The following is an 18,501-nucleotide window of genomic DNA, read 5'->3' as shown; positions in this document are numbered from 1 at the left end:
TGCGCGCCAATCAATGGTCTCGGCTACACTGTTATGCACATGATTCTATATGTTATGTATTATCATCAAATACAACTTGCATTTAAATATTAAGAATGAACACAAATGCGGCCACTTCCATTTAAGACGGAAACCGTCTAAAATTTAACTCAAATGCTAAAATTGTGAAGATTTCCGTAATTTAGCATGACTTAATGATGCTAGTACCCGATATAGATGCATTGTATTGTTAAAAACTGCCCATATTTATGTAGCAGAAGTATTGTACTTTCCAATAAATAGCTTAAAGTTTACATTTTAGCAATTTTGTAAAACTACTATATTTTGGGCCAAAAAGGGGTCTTACTGGACCTACTCCTTTGTATAATTAAGAACGATCAACAAAAATCAACGTTGAACTCAACTATTCAAGAACTGTTAGTTCTTCCTGCAAACAGGCACTTATACCTATATACCTTTACATAACAGTGCCTGTGTTCCTGTCTTACATACATGTTCTATACACAATCGACCACACTTCTCTTTAATATTAGACAGTGCAACTAGCAAACGTTAATTCCGGTGTTACACCATTATGAGACAAATTAATAAAAAATAAAATCATATCTACTGAATTCAGCTTGAGACTTTATGTGATAATATTCGTGTTTAAATATTAGACGTTATACAAAGAGGCAGAACTCTATTATCACTTTCAAAATAATATCTGACAGGCCGCGAAATTCATTTGAGTAAACATGAAAATAAATAAATGATTGAAACATGACTTCGCTTAATAAAATTTAAATTAAGGTTTAGAAAATCATTGCATGAATGTTGGTAAACTATATTAACACCATATCAAAATTATCCTCTCTCTCAAAAATTAGCACCGTCGCAAACTAGCATTTGATGGACCTGATGATATCGCAAGGTTTTGCTGGAGTTTTGACATTCCAATATCGTTGTGCCGCATTTTTGTGCCTGTCCCAAGTCAGGAGCCTCTGTTCTTTGTTAGTCTTGTATGTTTTTTAATTCTAGTTCATTTATATGTTTTGGAGTTTAGTATGACGTCCATTTTCACTGAACTAGTACACATTTTTATTTAGGGGCCAGCTGAGGACCGGGTGCGGGATTTTCTCGCTGCGTTGAAGACCCATTGGTGCATGGCCTTCGGTTGTTATCTGCTCTTTGGCCGGGTTGTTGTCTCTTTGACATATTCCCCATTTCCATTCTCAATTTTTTGTGCATTTTATATATTTTGTCTCCCTTCGTTACTCTTGTCACATGTTTGAAAAATTAACATCGTCTCGGATATCACATTAAAAAATCACACAGTTTGTTCCAAACACAACATTATTAAAATCGTATTGTGTATCAATTATAATAAATTGAAACATCCTTTTAAGAAATAAAAGAAGAATGTGTCTGAATACACAAATACCTCCGCTCGAGCTTAGCAATTTTCCAAGTTAAAAAGGAAACGAAAATTGGACGGACGAAAGGTTGGAAAGACGGAAAGACGGACGGGGGCATAAAAACCAACAAATTACTATGTCTATGAAGTGTAAGAGGTTACACTATCTATCAACCAATGGAACAATAGATGGAATAATAAATTAGTAATAATATAGAATATATTCATGTTAGCGGTTTAAAACGAGTTTAAAATATGACTTCGAAAAATGGCCCATATTTACCAACATCTGTAATATACATATATAGGTTTTTAGCGACAGAAATTTCTGAATGTCAAAGTTGTTTAAAAAAAAACTTTATTAACTATCTAAAATGCACATAATGAAAGACTTGAATGTTTCACTTGTGAATAATCTGACTATTCATAAAATAATAAAAAAAAAAAAAAATGGTTGCACTACATAAAATGGTATTACATAAGTATCCCTGAACTCATTAACTCATATCATGATCAAATAATGTCATCATTATCGAACAAATCTACTGGTATCCTGTTAAAATCGGTGTGAACATGTGCCATCGTAGAATTGTATGTCGATATATTGGAGATATCTTCATCGATAAAATCATCGTCTTCATTATCAAACCGATTAACTACTTGTGCTGTGCCTTCCGGTACAGCATTTATTCTTGAAGAGGTCATTATGTTGGCTGCCATTTCACTTCTGCCAGATTTTTGTATTGAACTACTTGAAACGGTATTTGCGTGACGAGAATTTCTTGAGGTAGATCCTTCCGGTCTAATGTTCTGAACTCGGGCTGAGGAAGAGCCGTGTTCTCTTGAGGACATAATTCCTCCTTCTGGGTTCATACCCTAAAAAAACATAAGTTGTAAAACTATAGTTAAATGTTTATCGATTAATAACTGATCTGGTAATGTATATATAACAAGAGGCTCTCAAGAGCCTGAATCGCTCACCTGTAATTTTTTTTGCTTAAATCTTTCATCAATGATTATTTTTGCTTTTTACCCATATGTTCAATTTTAGCCATAGTGTCTATATTTCTTGACGTACAAGGAAATGAAATACAAAATTTATACGAGATTCATTTGAGAAGATTTTTAAAGTTAAAAAACATAAAACAACTTGTGTAAAATTGTCCCTAAAGGGCAATAACTCCTTAAGGGGTCAATTAACAATTTTGGTCATATTAAACTTTTTTGAAGATCTTACTTTGCTGAATATTTTTGCTGTTTACAGTTTATCTTTATCTTCAATAATATTCAAGATAATAACCAAAAACTGCAAAATTTCCTCAAAACAACCAATTTAGTGGCAGCAACCCAACAATGGGTTGTTCGGTGTGTCTGAAAATTTCAGGGCTGATAAATCTTGACCTTTTGAACATTTTAATTCCTTGTGAGATTTGCTCTAAATGCTTTAGTTTCTGAGATATAAGCCAAAAACTGCATTACACCAATATGTTCTATTTTTAGCCATGGCGGCCATGTTTGTTGATGGATCAAAATTTCGGATACAATTCATAAACTAGATTCCTAAAGGAACATTCATTCAAAGTTATTAGGCACATTAGTTTCCGAAGAGAAGATTTTTAAATGTTAGCAAACTTGATGAACACATTTCGTAAAATTGTCTTTAAAGGACAATAACTCCTTAAGGGGTCAATTGACAAATTTGATCATTTAACTTCTCTGTAGATCTTACTTTGCTGAACATTATTGCTGTTTACAGTTTATATCTATCTATAATAATATTCAAGATAACAACAAAAAACTGCAAAATTTCCTCAAAACTACCAATTTAGTGGCAGCAACCCAACAATGGGTTGTTCGATTTGTCTAAAAATATCAGGGCTGATAGATCTTGACCAATTGAACATTTTAACCCATGTCAGATTTGCTCTAAAAGCTTTAGTTTTGGAGATATAAGCCAAAAACTGCATTTGACCCCTATGTTCTATTTTTAGCCATGGCAGCCATGTTTGTCGATGGATTAAAACTTCGGATACAATTTATAAACTAGATATCCTAAGGAACATTTAGATGAAGTTTGAAGGTATTTGGCCCAGTAGTTTCAGAGGAGAAGATTTTTAAATGTTAGCAAACTTGATGAACAAATTGTGTAAAATTGTCTTTAAAGGGCAATAACTCCTTAAGGGGTCGATTGACAATTTTGGTCAGATAAACATTTTTGTAGATCTTATTTTGCTGAACATTATTGCTGTTTACAGTTTATATCTATCTATAATAATATTCAAGATAATAACAAAAAACTGCAAAATTTCCTTAAAACTACCAATTTAGTGGCAGCAACCCAACAATGAGTTGTTCGATTCGTCTGAAAATTTCAGGGCTGATAGATCTTGACCAATTGAACAATTTTACCCCATGTCAGATTTGCTCTAAAAGCTTTAGTTTTTGAGATATAAGCAAAAAACTGCATTTGACCCCTATGTTCTATTTTTAGCCATGGCGGCCATGTTTGTCGATGGATCAAAACTTCGGATAAAATTTATAAACTAGATACCCTAAGGAACATTCAGTGAAAGTTTGAAGGTATTTGGCCCAGTAGTTTCAGAGGAGAAGATTTTTGAAATAGTTCACGACCATGCCAAGAAATTGCCTCCGTTGAAATTTTGCAAACATCCCATAGAGCAAATTACATGGATGATTAATTTTGACCATTTGGTATATGGCTGTGTTTTAAGTGAGACGTACACGCGGGTCATAAATTAATTTATTGAATGAAATCAAATCTTTAACTACTAATGGATGCCGTAGGAGGTCGACCGGAATTTTTAGCGAGGATTTCTTGGCATGTAACAGATAGAAAACTCAGGGTAAACATTCATAGAACCGAGACAAGGGGCAGTGGCAAATATTTCATGTATATTTTGAACACAAAGAGGATTACCACGGTACCCTTTGCCAAAAATTATCTTCTTTTTCTTCTATTTGCCAACGGACTTTATGTCATGAATTGTAGTTTCACTTTCCATATTCGGTATTTATTCTAATTTAAGCTCCACGTAGTAAAAATCACGTGATTCAGGAATATAGTATCTTGGAGTTAGACTATTTCTTTCTTTTCGGGCGGGGACTCCAAGCAATCAACATGCATGTGTAGAACGGCACTGACGATTTTCTTATTAAATAAAAAAAGTTGCCGGTCCGGTACATGAAAAAATCGGTTAGAAATCAAAGTTTTAATTTTAATTAGATTAGAGGGTTAAAAAAAAGAGAGCACAAAAAAGGGGGATGGGGGTGGGTGGGGGTGTTCCACAGGGAATATTTCCTTCTTATGAACTCTACATCTGAAAGGTTTAATTTTTTTTTTATTTAATTGAAAGAGAGAAAAACAAATGTAAGACAAATAGTGAATGGTCTTTCTTCCTTTCTCCCGTAACAGATAGAAAACTCAGGGTAAACATTCATAGAACCGAGACAAGGGGCAGTGGCAAATATTTCATGTATATTTTGAACACAAAGAGGATTACCACGGTACCCTTTGCCAAAAATTATCTTCTTTTTCTTCTATTTGCCAACGGACTTTATGTCATGAATTGTAGTTTCACTTTCCATATTCGGTATTTATTCTAATTTAAGCTCCACGTAGTAAAAATCACGTGATTCAGGAATATAGTATCTTGGAGTTAGACTATTTCTTTCTTTTCGGGCGGGGACTCCAAGCAATCAACATGCATGTGTAGAACGGCACTGACGATTTTCTTATTAAATAAAAAAAGTTGCCGGTCCGGTACATGAAAAAATGGGTTAGAAATCAAAGTTTTAATTTTAATTAGATTAGAGGGTTAAAAAAAGAGAGCACAAAAAAGGGGGATGGGGGTGGGTGGGGGTGTTCCACAGGGAATATTTCCTTCTTATGAACTCTACATCTGAAAGGTTTAATTTTTTTTTTATTTAATTGAAAGAGAGAAAAACAAATGTAAGACAAATAGTGAATGGTCTTTCTTCCTTTCTCCCATGCCAAGAAATTGCCTCCGTTGAAATTTTGCAAACATCCCATAGAGCAAATTACATGGATGATTAATTTTGACCATTTGGTATATGGCTGTGTTTTAAGTGAGACGTACACGCGGGTCATAAATTAATTTATTGAATGAAATCAAATCTTTAACTACTAATGGATGCCGTAGGAGGTCGACCGGAATTTTTAGCGAGGATTTCTTGGCATGGGCAGACGACGGCAGACGACGACGACGACATACGACGACGACAGACGACGGACGACGACGGACGCCAAGTGATGGCATAAGCTCACATGGGGCCCTTCGGGCCCCGGTGAGCTAAAAAGGGAGATGTGGTATGATTGCCAATGAGACAACTCTCCACAAGAGACCAAATGACACAGAAATTAACAACTATAGGTCACCGTACGGCCTTCAACAATGAGCAAAGCCCATACCGCACAGTCAGCTATAAAAGGCCCCGAAATGACAATGTAAAACAATTCATACGAGAAAACTAACGGCCTAATTTATGTACAAAAAATGAACGAAAAACAAATATGTAACACATAAACAAACGACAACCACTGAATTACAGGCTCCTGACTTGGGACAGGCACATACATACAGAATGTGGCGGGTTAAACATGTTAGCGGGATCCCAACCCTCCCCCTAACCTGGGACAGTGATTTTACAGTACAACATAAGAACGAACTATAAAAATCAGTTGAAAGAGGCTTAACTCATCAGTTGGATAAAAATACAAATACTACAAATACAAGTGGACGTGGCCGGGTACTTGTACATCCAAACAACAAAAAGACACTAAGTACAGATCTGAGAGTACTCGCAGTTACTGACAGCTAGTTCAAAGCCACTAACAACTAATAAAAAAAATCATGCATCTAAGACTAAATTATCAATCCGTACACATCCAACATCCAATGGATATAGTTTATTTGTCTAAACAAATGGATAACCAACGTCAAAGTCGAAAACATGTTGTATAATGTATTTCAAGTTGCATCTATAAATTATTAACATATTCCAGTTTTGACATCTATTCATTTATTTATCGATGCTATTTATTTTCAACATCCGACAGCTGACCTTTCAGACTATGGCTATTGAACAGGCATGACCCCACCTCAAGTTTCGATTTAATGATTGATTATTGTTTGCAAATATTCCATATTCATATATTCAATACGAGAACAAATTAAAAATAAATACAATAGGTGGGTTCTGCAAACATTTTGCCTGACAACACTGAGGCCAATTACCTCAACAAGTTAGACATTCCAGTATATCATAACAGACGGCCCTTTTTCCCAAGTTTTATTGCCGGACCCATGGGAGAATTCAAGAAATGACCACATTTCTACACCCACGACAACCGTTGAAGTTCCATTTGCTATAAATACGTATATACCTTCAATAACATAAATCAAGTACTCCTTTGTGTACATACCTTTGACTTGTACAGCCAGTAGGCCAGATACTCTATCCTGAACCATTTGTGCACATACCTTTGACTTATACAGCCAATGGGCTAGATACTTTATATCCCGAACCCCTTGTGTACATTCCTTTGACTTGTACAGCCAGTGGGCCAGATACTCTATCCGGAACCCCTTGTGTACATACCTTTGACTTGTACAGCCAGTGGGCCAGATACTCTATCCTGAACCCTTTGTGTACATACCATTGACTTGTACAGCCAGTGGGCCAGATACTCTATCCTGAACCCTTTGTGTACATACCTTTGACTTGTACAGCCAGTGGGCCAGATACTCTATCGGGTCTCTAGGTCTGCTTTCTATAATTTCGGCTAAAGCCCATGATAAAGGTTCGCCAAGGTGTTGCCTTACATATTCTCCGTAATGTACATCCCCTTTAAATATAACGTATAGAAATATTTAAATGTTATGATAACATTTACGCATTATAAATCACCCTAGAATATAATGGATTATGAAGGAATGCTTACAAAAAGAATAGCAAAATTCGCTTGTCGCTTAGAAAATACAGATGAAGAAATTTAAAAATTAATAAAAAGAAAACAAAGTAACTGAAAAAGAATATTTCTGCGTAACCGACCACAACATGTAAGCTGGGACCAATAGATTATCTATACTGCATTAGTCCCATATTAAGTTCATTTTGGTCTGCTTATTCTACTGTCACATTGAATATGAGAATAAATACCTCTACTCCTTTCTTCCATGTGGTGTTACAACATTCCCCATATTTCTTTAACAGAAACCGTACATGAGCAGGTTCGTTGTCAATATAAATAAAAAATTGTACACTTCCGGTGTTGTAACCTTTAATCTTTTAAAAGTGGTAAGTGGCGGTTCGATTTAAAAATAATCCCGTCAGAACATGTCACAGAAAGCCTGATAGATATGTCTACTTCTAAAAAGGGAATCTGTTTAGACCCGCTACATTTTGTCACAGGCGCTTGGGGGATGGACTCCCCTTTTTTTAAGCATTTTAAAAATTTAAAAATGTATTCACAGTACTGTAAAAATTGTTAATTTTTCATGTAAAATATTTTAAGAATAGAGGGGCATAGGTCATATAATACTGTCATTTTTCTTAAATCGTAAAGATAATTGCAAGAATACGTCAAAAATGGGAAAATAAGTAAAAATACTAAAGAAATTAAGAAATTTTACATTAAATGAATTTTTGAAAGGGGCTTTCCCTAAGCGCCTGTGCAATCTGTATCTGCCTTGCCAAAATCAGGAGCATGTAATTCAGTGGTTGTCGTTGGTTGCTGTCTCTAGTTTTTCCCATACTTTGTTTTATCATAATCAGGCCGTTACTTTGATCGTTTGAATTGTTTTACATTTTGTCATATTGGAGCTTATTATAGATTGCTATACGGTATGAGTTTTGCTCATTGTTGAAGGCCGTACATTGACCTATATAGTTGCTCACATCCACGTCATTTGTTCTCTTAGATTGTTGTCTCATTGACAATCATACCACATATCCATTATCTTATACTGGTTATATCAGGGCTTGTACCATCATGCATATGTAATTTCCAGTGCAACTTACACATGTCCATTTTATTAGAATTTCTCATTTTTCCGTCCTGAAAAATCACATGACTGCCAGAAGTTTTCCTTTATAGTCGGTTTTTAAATGTTTTGTGCTTGAAACCACATGGCAAACCCTTTTTAAGGTTTATGGATTTGAAAATTAGGAGGCAAAGCTTCTACTAAAATATATTTTACACTGACAGAACTATATGCATGGCGCCAAATTAATACATAGGTTCCCACTGAATCTTTAGGGAAATCATATTTTTGTCCCCTCTGAAACAACACGGCAGTTATTATCTTATTTCGTTCACATCTGAAAAACTCACTTAATGCAATAGGCAATTAATTAAATCTTCAGATTATTTTTATGTTACTCTTATCGAATTTTGTAGGTGCCATTATAGGGAGACTCGATACAAATTCCTCATCATGGTGACATATACATTGTGGCTATTGTTCCACATAAACCCCCGTTGACGGTTCAATCCTTTAACAATTACATTTTCTATTAAACCTCTTAAACTACAAAACAAAACCAAACTAGGTGATCTGTGAGAGGTCCTTTGTGAAAAAGTCATCACGTTTCGTTCTGGTCATGTGATAATGTAGGATGTAAGTAGCATTCCTTGATTCTGATTGTCAATGTTCATTTCTTATTTAAAATTGAATAACCAAATCAATTCAGACTTTAAGCGCCTATTATTTAGGTATAATAATAAGCCGAAAGCGGGTTTGGTAAGCGCTCGACTCCGTCCGTTATTCCGTCCAAAAAACCTTGAGTTGAAACTTTCGTCAAACTTTTCTTGGTTTCTTTGAAATGGAATGAGTTTATATTTGATCTGCAGCTTGATACGGGTGTTGTACCGTGTGGGCATTTTTTTTTTTTACATCTGCTGTGCAAGCGTCTTCCTGTGTGCCGATATATTGTATTTGCAAGACATAACATAGCTCTACTTCCGGTACCATTTTGGTTTTGGGTAGGCATGACATTCTTATTTACTCACTTTTACACAATCAATTTCGACCACATCTATCAAAATTGCAGCTTTGAACATTCTTTCGGCAAATTATAATTTGTATACACGTTCAGATACGAAATGATATTGTTAGAGCCTCAAATTACAGACATAAAGCTGTGATATTGTGCATTTTAGTAAATATAAGATGACCTTTTGATGTATCGATTTATTGATAGCAGTCCAGCAGCAAATATAATAATACTTGAACAGAAAATATAAAAAATATTGGAAATTTACAACAGTTCAAATCAACCAACAATTGCATATTCTGTTAATGAGGTAAGGAAACAGCCCGTTTTATACTAGACAGACACGAGGAGTCACATGTTTGCCGTGATAGCTCATAAGGTAACAGACCACAGGCTTGAAGACCTGTTGTCCAAAATCGGGTTCATTTTTCTATGACTCCAAGCCAACCAGTTGCTTTTACAGTAAAAAACATTTCAGAGAAGCAGCAAATACCAGTTTTGAAGGGTTTGGTTTGACAAAGACGGTGAAAAAACCCATGACAATGATTATTCCACCCAATGCGAGCATGATACTACTGAGGCATTTAGGAATACTGTTTGAAGATGGCCCTGTTGTTATATAACTCAAGGGAAATTGGTCCCATCGTTCCATTCAATAGAAAATATAATAGCCTCTTAAATCAAACAAATATATACAATTTATTACTATACTGAAATTTTATAACACTGTATACCGTTTTAAGGAAATCTGTGGATAATGCCAACACTATAAGCACAAGATACGCATATTGCTAGACCATCACTAGAAAAGATGGTATAAAAAAGTGAACAACAATAACTGATAGCAGAACTCTGCAAGAAAGATAACTTTCATCAGCCTAGACATGAATGTCCAAAGAAATGATTTTTATTGATTGTAAGGTATACTACATTTAATACAAGGGTCCAAATCAATTTAAAATCAGACATTTAATACTTGTATTTGATATTCCTGTTAAGTTAAATTGGCAAAATAAATAGGCAGACATCCAACCACTAGAATATAACTCATACAAAGGCTCTTTACAAAACTACTAGATCCATCCCTAAACTATACTACAGTTAGATCAACTGTAACTGATTGAGTAATAAATGACAAACTTCAAATGCATTCTCTGTTACAGGTGGAAACCTTTGAATGAATTGGCTGTAACGAATATTAACCTTTGAACGAATTGGCCATAACAGACGACAAACTAAATGAATTGGCCATAAAAGATGGCAACCTTCTAATGTATTGGCCATAAAAGATGGCAACCTTTGAATGAATTGGCCATAAAAGATATCAAATTTTAAACGGATTGGCCCTTACAGGTACCAACCAATGAATGAAATGTCTATAAAGATGGTAACTTTGAATGAATTGGCCATAAAAGATATCAAATTCTAAACGGATTGGCCATAAAAGATGGCAACATATGAATGCATTGGTTGTAAAATATGGCAACCTTTGCATGAATTGGTAGTAATAGATGACAATCTTTGAATGAATTGGACATACATAATGGCAACCATTGAATGAATAGGATATAAATGTGGCCAATCTTTGAATGGATTGGTTGTTAGTAAGGGAACTCTTGATTTACTTGCTGTTGCTGATGACGACCTTTGAATGAATTGGTTGATACAGATAGCAACCTTAAAACAAATTGTGTTACTGATGGCAACCTTTGGATCCTTTGAATGAACTGGCTGTAAATTATGGCAACCTTTCAATGAATTGGTTCTTTGAACAAATTGGCTGTACCAGAGGGCAACCTTTGAATGGATTTGTTTATCAGAGGTCAACATTTAAATGGATTTGTTGCAACAGATGGCAACTTTTGAATGGATTTGCTGTAACAGATGGCAACTTTTGATGGATTATTGTAACAGATGGCAACTTTTGATGGATTGTTGTAACATATAGTTTTTAATGAATTGGCAGTAACTGATGGCAACATTTTAAGAATACAGGTAACTAAACCAATCATTTAATCATATAACAATTAATTAATATACACAATATTTGCCAAGAATATTAACAATACAAATAAAGCAACAAACAAACCATAAATATAAACAACTTCTGGCAGAAATAACAGTTATAGAGCTGCACACAAATAACATGGTTTCTACATATACATTTATAGATATAAATCAGAAATAGAATGAATATTGTTTACATAAGACTTAAAAATTAGACCACGTTTATATATTATTATATGTTAAAAAGTGAGGGTTAGGGCAAATTTAATTGATATAACAAAATGACATAGTAGTACTATTGAGAGTGAACTCACAATGAATATATTTGACAGTCAAACTTGTATAATATTATTCTGTAATTATGTGTGTACTATCTCATTTGAACTGTCAAGGTACATAATTGCACAAATAGACGAACATGTTATAAATGTCAATGAGCAACAAGAGGCTGTATTGCTCACCTAGAAGCCATAATTAACTTTTTACCAGCAACAAATTCAAAGGAGAGATACATTTTGGGGTTTATTTGGCCCTGTATATCTACTAAATAATATAAAAAATTGTATGACATCGTTATAATTCACAATTTTTCTTAAACTTCAGGATAAAACCTTTCAGATAATGTACATATTAAAATTGAGGTGATGATTTACAATTTACCTTAGGGATCATAGATTTATTCTTACGAGGAAGCTCCGAGCATGCTCGGAGGATGCTCAGAGCTTTTTCAGTAGGCTCTTCTCTGCAGTTTATGTGAAAATAATTATCATGATCCATTAAGATGTCAATCAAATCTACACCACTTCTATAATAAAGAAAGTTGAGCATTATAGAGGAAGCTCAATTAACACCTGTGTAAACATCTAATCTATTCAAATACATTTTGCCTGAAATTTTACAAAACTATAGAATAGATTAGAAATTCTTCAACAGCACTGTGTAATGCTTGGAAAGAAATCTCATGTCTCCACAAAAAGTGAAAGTCATTTAACAAAAAATATACAATTATTATATTTTTAAAATAATCATTTCTTTTTTTATAATAAAAAAAATTCTCAAATTTTATAATTAGATGATATGATTTAAATATAGTTTATATTATATAATATGCTACATAAAAGTTATCAAGACACAAACAACAGTCAGGGGGCGATACTAAACAAGTTATTTTTTTTAGTTACTTATATTAATAGGTATTTTTTGTTTTTTTAAATTATTTGATATAATCTCAATTGTTATTTTAAATGTCAAAAGTGGACTAAATGTAGTTTTTAAGAATTTTTATATCATTTCATTAAGTAAAATTAAGTATTTATCCAACTTGAGATGAGTATAGAGAGATTACTTTAAAAATAATGACAAAAATATTACTTTTATAAATTATTTTATACATCTTCGAAAAACTAAGCATACTTACAATTATTTAAGGAACATATGTAATTGTTTTTGATAAATATTTCAAATTATAAATAACTTCAAGTCTTAATTAAATCACAAGGTTCCATCCATTTATATTTGTTCATCTCTAAGGTTTTGAAGGAAAATGTTATTTTAATAGCCCCAAGAGACCAATATATGACCAAGAAGTATGGCATCAGAAAGGCAATTAGTGTTTCAGGAGGATTTAAATAGTTTTATACTGCATGGGGAAAATAACCGGATGTGAAAATTTGTTAAAGCTTGTAAAACCTGTATGAATGGACACCTATAGAAATAATATTAACAGAAGTTACTTATTCATGATATATAAGTAATATTTGAAACAACCTTGTTTTCAATATAACTTGTATAGGTTATTTTGAAAATTACTAGTTTAAGTAATGCCCTTAACTAAACAATGGTATTTTTTTTTTTAAATAGCAAAGTTAGTTTTTTTATATAAAATATTTTTGCAATTTTAGGGGACATGGCTACTAAAGCTTGTAAACAGAGAAAAAAAAGGGGGATAGAATTTGGTTGGTTAATTCTGGTGATGTCTTCTTTCTTATATGCACTGAAAAATTATGTTGTTTTTTTACTATAGTACAGGACAAGAAAAAACTTGACTCATGTCAAGTATTTCTTTTTAAAACATAGATAAATTCTGCACATATTTTTGGATAAATACCAATTAAACAAAGACTGATAGGGGGAAACAATTTTATATTAGATTTTCATTCAAGTACAGGTCAGGATAAAACTTCACTTATATAATTATGCCAAGTATTTCTTTATTTAAAATAAAACCAAATCTGCACAATTATAAAAAAAAATGACAATTAAAGTGAGACGTACTAGAGGGAAAACAATGGTGGTATTACCTCCTCAACTTTTCTTAGAGTAGCCATAATTTGTTTAATAAAAAACTAACTTTGCTATTTTATAAAAAAAAAAAATATCATTGTTTTAATAGTTAGGGGCATTACTTAAACAAGTAATTTTCAAAATTACTTATACAAGTTACATTGAAAACAAGGTTGTTTCAAATATTACTTGTATATCATGAATAAGTAACTTCTGTTAATAGCTTTAATAATATTTCTATAGGTGTCCATTCATACAGGTTTTACAAGCTTTACCAAATTTTCACATCTGGTTATTTTCCCCATGCAGTATAAAACTATTTAAATCCTCCTGAAACACTAATTGCCTTTCTGATGCCACACTTCTTGGTCATAGATTGGTCTCTTGGGGCTATTAAAATAACATTTTCCTTTAAAATCTTAGAGATGAACAAATATAAATGGATGGAACTTTGTGATTTAATTAAGACTTGAAGTTATTTATAATTTGAAATCTTTATCAAAAACAATTACATATGTTCCTTAAATAATTGTAAGTATGCTTAGTTTTTCGAAGATGTATAAAATAATTTATAAAAGTAATATTTTTGTCATTATTTTTAAAGTAATCTCTCTATACTCATCTCATGTTGGATAAATACTTAATTTTACTTAATGAAATGATGAAAAAATTCTTAAAAACTTCATTTAGTCCACTTTTGACATTTAAAATAACTATTGAGTTTATATCAAATAATTTAAAAAAACAAAAAATACCTATTAATATATATTAAGTAACTAAAAAAAATATCTTGTTTAGTATCGTCCCCTGACTGTTGTTTGTGTCTTGATAACTTTTATGTAGCATATTATATAATATAAACTATATTTAAATCATATCATCTAATTATAAGATTTGAGAATTTTTTTTATTATAAAAAAAGAAATGATTAATAAATATAATAATTGTATATTTTTTGTTAAATGACTTTCACTTTTTTGTGGAGACTTGAGATTTCTTTCCAAGCATTACACAGTACTGTTGAAGAATTTCTTATCTTTTCTATAATTTGTAAATGTCATGCAAAATGTATTTGAATAGATCAGTTGTTTACACAGGTGTTAATTGAGCTTCCTCTATAATGCTCAACTTTCCTTATTATAGAAGTGGTGTAGATTTGATTGACATCTTAATGGATCATGATAATTATTTTCACATAAACTGCAGAAAAGAGCCTACTGAAAAAGCTCTGAGCATCCTCCGAGCATGCTCGGAGCTTCCTCGTAAGAATAAATCTATGATCCCTTAACCTGAATAATTCAGTCGTTATATTCCACTGCTCTACGATGGCTACATTAACGCCTGAAGGCCTTGTCAATAAAAAATCGTCAAATAATCATTCGGAATTAGCTCGGGATTTACCTATCTCGATAACATTGAGCTATTAGCTGATTGGCTCTCTCACCCAGAGGGCACCAATCAAAATCCTCGATTCGTGACACGTTTTTATTGTATTAAGAATTCAGGCCCTCGCAAGTGGGAGAGTCAATCACGGGGTGGGACTGAATTATTCGGGTTACAATTTACCTGTGAAATCATAATGAAGTTTGTGCAAAATAAGGTAAATTTTAGAAGAGTTCTTTTTTTGCCAGTAAATAGATACGAACAGAATACACTTCCTTCAGAAAATATCTTTTAAGGAGAGGATATATTATTTCTCAACATGTTTAAGGAAAACTGAAGATTGTTGGTAATTTATCCATGAATCTGAATTTATTATTATTTCAATGTAAAACTGTCATTTGGAGACGGTATAACTCATCAAAAGTTAATTATTTCAAATATTTTAAAGAACATAGATTCAACTTTTAATTTTGCAAATTGAAAACATTTGAAAAATAATTTTTTGTTGCTTTTAAAAAGTAAATAATTGCTTATAGGTGAGCAATAAGAACTATAATAACATGCACAAATTTAATGCAATGTTTTATTCTACACTTACACCCATTCGAATGTATTTTAAAACATCAAAACATAATACAACTGAAAATATAAAATAAATATTGTACTTTTTCAAAAATAATTAAGATCGTCAAAAAATACTGCTGTCTAATGATTTGCCCAAGATTAGAACATGTACATCTATAGCAAAAATCCTGACATTTTAAGGATAAGTCTGAGAGACAACAACAATATTTCATTTGATTAGATCTTTGGTTAGTCATCAAAATTTTGAGTATGATTATTGTAATTAGACACAGAAATAAACCAATCAAAATACTGGATTTGGTGTTTTAAACACAAATGTTGTACTCCGAGTACTGAGTTAAGCTTTATGACCAAAAGGCTTTACCTCTAAACAGTTCTACTGGATTTCCTATTCCTTTTTTCATTTTCCTTATAAAATCACAAAAGATAAACCTAACAAAAATTTAAACTAACCAAGTGTGTATTTATCAATTAAATACTCAAAAAATATATTAATTAGGGTTGAGCAATCAAAAACATGTTAATGAATTTGTCCCAATTTTAGAACCTCTTTAGTTGTTGTCTTATTACCAAGTTTGATTCTTTCAATAATGAGAATCTTGATTTTAAATCTTATCGCGTCTCTGTTAAATTTCTTCTTCACTTGTCTACACCCATGGCAATTCAAAGATTGACATATGATATAGATACTTCAGTTAATTGTTGAATACAGTTGACCTTTAAAATAATTTTTGTTTAATTGTGTTGCTCAGTTGCTGTCTTTATCCCCTTTATTCATATATTCATCCATATGCAATTTGTACCCTCTTTGGTAATAGCATTTTACAAGTTTTCTTTCTTGTTTTTAGCAAGTAAATGTATAGATATTTTTTGTTCAATCTTTGAATGGTGTAGATATTTTATCTCTGTTGTGCAATTTCATTTAGCCACTTAAATATGCAGTACTTCTATAAAAACTGAATTTAAAAACTTTGTTGGTAAATACTTTGAAAAAAGAGTAGAAAAATGAACTATAATGTATGCAGTATTTTTTCCATTGTCATCAGCTCCTTATCAGAGCAAGGGTACAAGCAGGACAAAAAGACTGTTGGTAAATCTTTATTTGTATACTTAAATGGTAGATTGCACAATTTAAATTTTTTTTTAAATAACAATGAATAATCAATTCAATGTAAGCAAAACAACATTATATTAAAATTAGAAAAGCAATAGCTGAGAGGTTAAACAGCTGGAGCTGCCCGCTCAAACACTGTACAATCCCAAATCAATAACTGGTTTTCAGTCAGAAAACCCTTTGAAAAATGTAATCATCAAAGTCTACAAATTCTTAAGCCAGTCATTACACAAATGATTGTGTAAACAAAAAATGCCTGAGGTATTTTAAATGCCTGTCAAATATAAGCCGTCATCTATGAACTGGCATTTCAAATCATGTTGATATTAAGTATGAAACATATACATACCAATTTGTGTTTTTTTTTCTTATTCAGAAATAATGATAAAATGTACTCTAAATCTATTTTAGTCTAAATTTGTCGAAAATCAAACACAAAAAAATCACATATTTATTCATTTTTAATAAAGATTTTTCAGCACTGTCAGACAAAATTCTGTGATTTTTCTAAATACATCAAAAATCCATACATGAGTCAATTATTTTTCCAGGTCAATTCTGTTCTAATTCTATCAAGAGTTATTTAATTATTTATCCCTTGTTGAAACCAACAAATAGCTCGGATTGAGGTGTGGTAAAATTAAGGTAAAATCACATGAAAGAGCCTATATCACTTGAACAATGTTGATTTCAATATCTTAAATTTTTTTTAAGCAGATCTAGACAAAATACAATTTCAACACTATTTGCAAAGGAATTGTTAAACACATGCATGGGTTTGGTTGTAACAACTAAATATTTTATTACTCCTCAACAAATTCTGAGAAAAACTACAAGGGGTTGTTAACCTTATGAAAAGTAATATTGCTAAGCAGCAGTTTATAAGATAGAACAGAAATTTACTCCTTTCAAAAACTTTGACTCTCAACATTTTGAAGAAACCAAAATGCAAAATCAAGCCTAGAAGTTTTGTGAAGCCTGTATAAGTAACTTTGTATTTCTGTACTTTTAGTTACCATGGCCATCTTTGTGTGCAGTTAGGAATCACAAGAAGTAAATCTGAAAGGACATCACTAATTATCATTTTTTAAATGTTTGACTGGCTGGTGCTGTACAATAGAGATTCAATATTATTATCGAAAGGTTTGGAAAACTGACAAAAACTATATAAAAATCCTGCACATAGGCTGTCTGAATGGCAAAGATCCATTACACAAGTTGAGGTTTAAAGACAGTCATAATTTTAAAAGAGTATCATTAATGGACCATTCAACAACATTTGGCCATAAGAGCCACAGTCATTTCTAAGAAGTAGTTTAAAATTGGGGTTTCATCATCTTATGTTATATATATCTGTAGCTTTGTCAGTTGGCCAAGGAACCAAATGGACAAGAACAACATAAGAGAAATACTGGAAGCACATTACACTGGTTGTTTGTACCACCAGTGTAATGTAGAGAGCATTAAATTATTCAACATTCACAGTATAACATCACAAAATATTTCAATGAAAAGTTTTGAAGTAAGTAGTTTTGAAACTGTTGAAGTTAGACATGAAAATTACTTTTTTTTCTAAACAGAGACACTTAAATACTTTAAAATGTAACTGGTGAATCTATTAAGTAGAAAAAAAACATAGGTACTAATTGATTGATTGATTGTTGTTAGCTTAATCCTGAGTGGCAAATATTTCATG

At 32.1% G+C, this 18,501-nt stretch overlaps 1 protein-coding gene and 1 long non-coding RNA gene across 2 annotated transcripts; both read right to left on the bottom strand.

Annotated features, from left to right (window-relative positions):
* Window positions 1-1,737: 1,737 nt before the first annotated feature.
* Window positions 1,738-7,701, bottom strand: LOC127700445 (uncharacterized). Its single transcript, XM_052203919.1, has 3 exons — window positions 7,598-7,701; window positions 7,153-7,283; window positions 1,738-2,272 (listed from the first exon to the last, which is right to left on the bottom strand). The coding sequence occupies exons 1-3, from the start codon at window positions 7,614-7,616 to the stop codon at window positions 1,910-1,912; spliced, it is 513 nt and encodes a 170-aa protein (XP_052059879.1). The 5' UTR covers window positions 7,617-7,701; the 3' UTR covers window positions 1,738-1,909.
* Window positions 7,702-11,429: 3,728 nt separating this feature from the next.
* On the bottom strand, window positions 11,430-17,151 carry LOC127700518 (uncharacterized). Its single transcript, XR_007981615.1, has 2 exons — window positions 15,290-17,151; window positions 11,430-12,100 (listed from the first exon to the last, which is right to left on the bottom strand). It is a non-coding gene; the product is annotated as an uncharacterized LOC127700518 (long non-coding RNA).
* Window positions 17,152-18,501: the final 1,350 nt, after the last annotated feature.

The sequence above is a fragment of the Mytilus californianus genome, unplaced genomic scaffold (assembly GCF_021869535.1).
Source record: "Mytilus californianus isolate M0D057914Y unplaced genomic scaffold, xbMytCali1.0.p SCAF_1, whole genome shotgun sequence".
NCBI lineage: Eukaryota > Metazoa > Mollusca > Bivalvia > Mytilida > Mytilidae > Mytilus > Mytilus californianus.
Note: the sequence above shows the minus strand (reverse complement) of the source record. Positions and strands in the feature narration are given on the sequence as shown.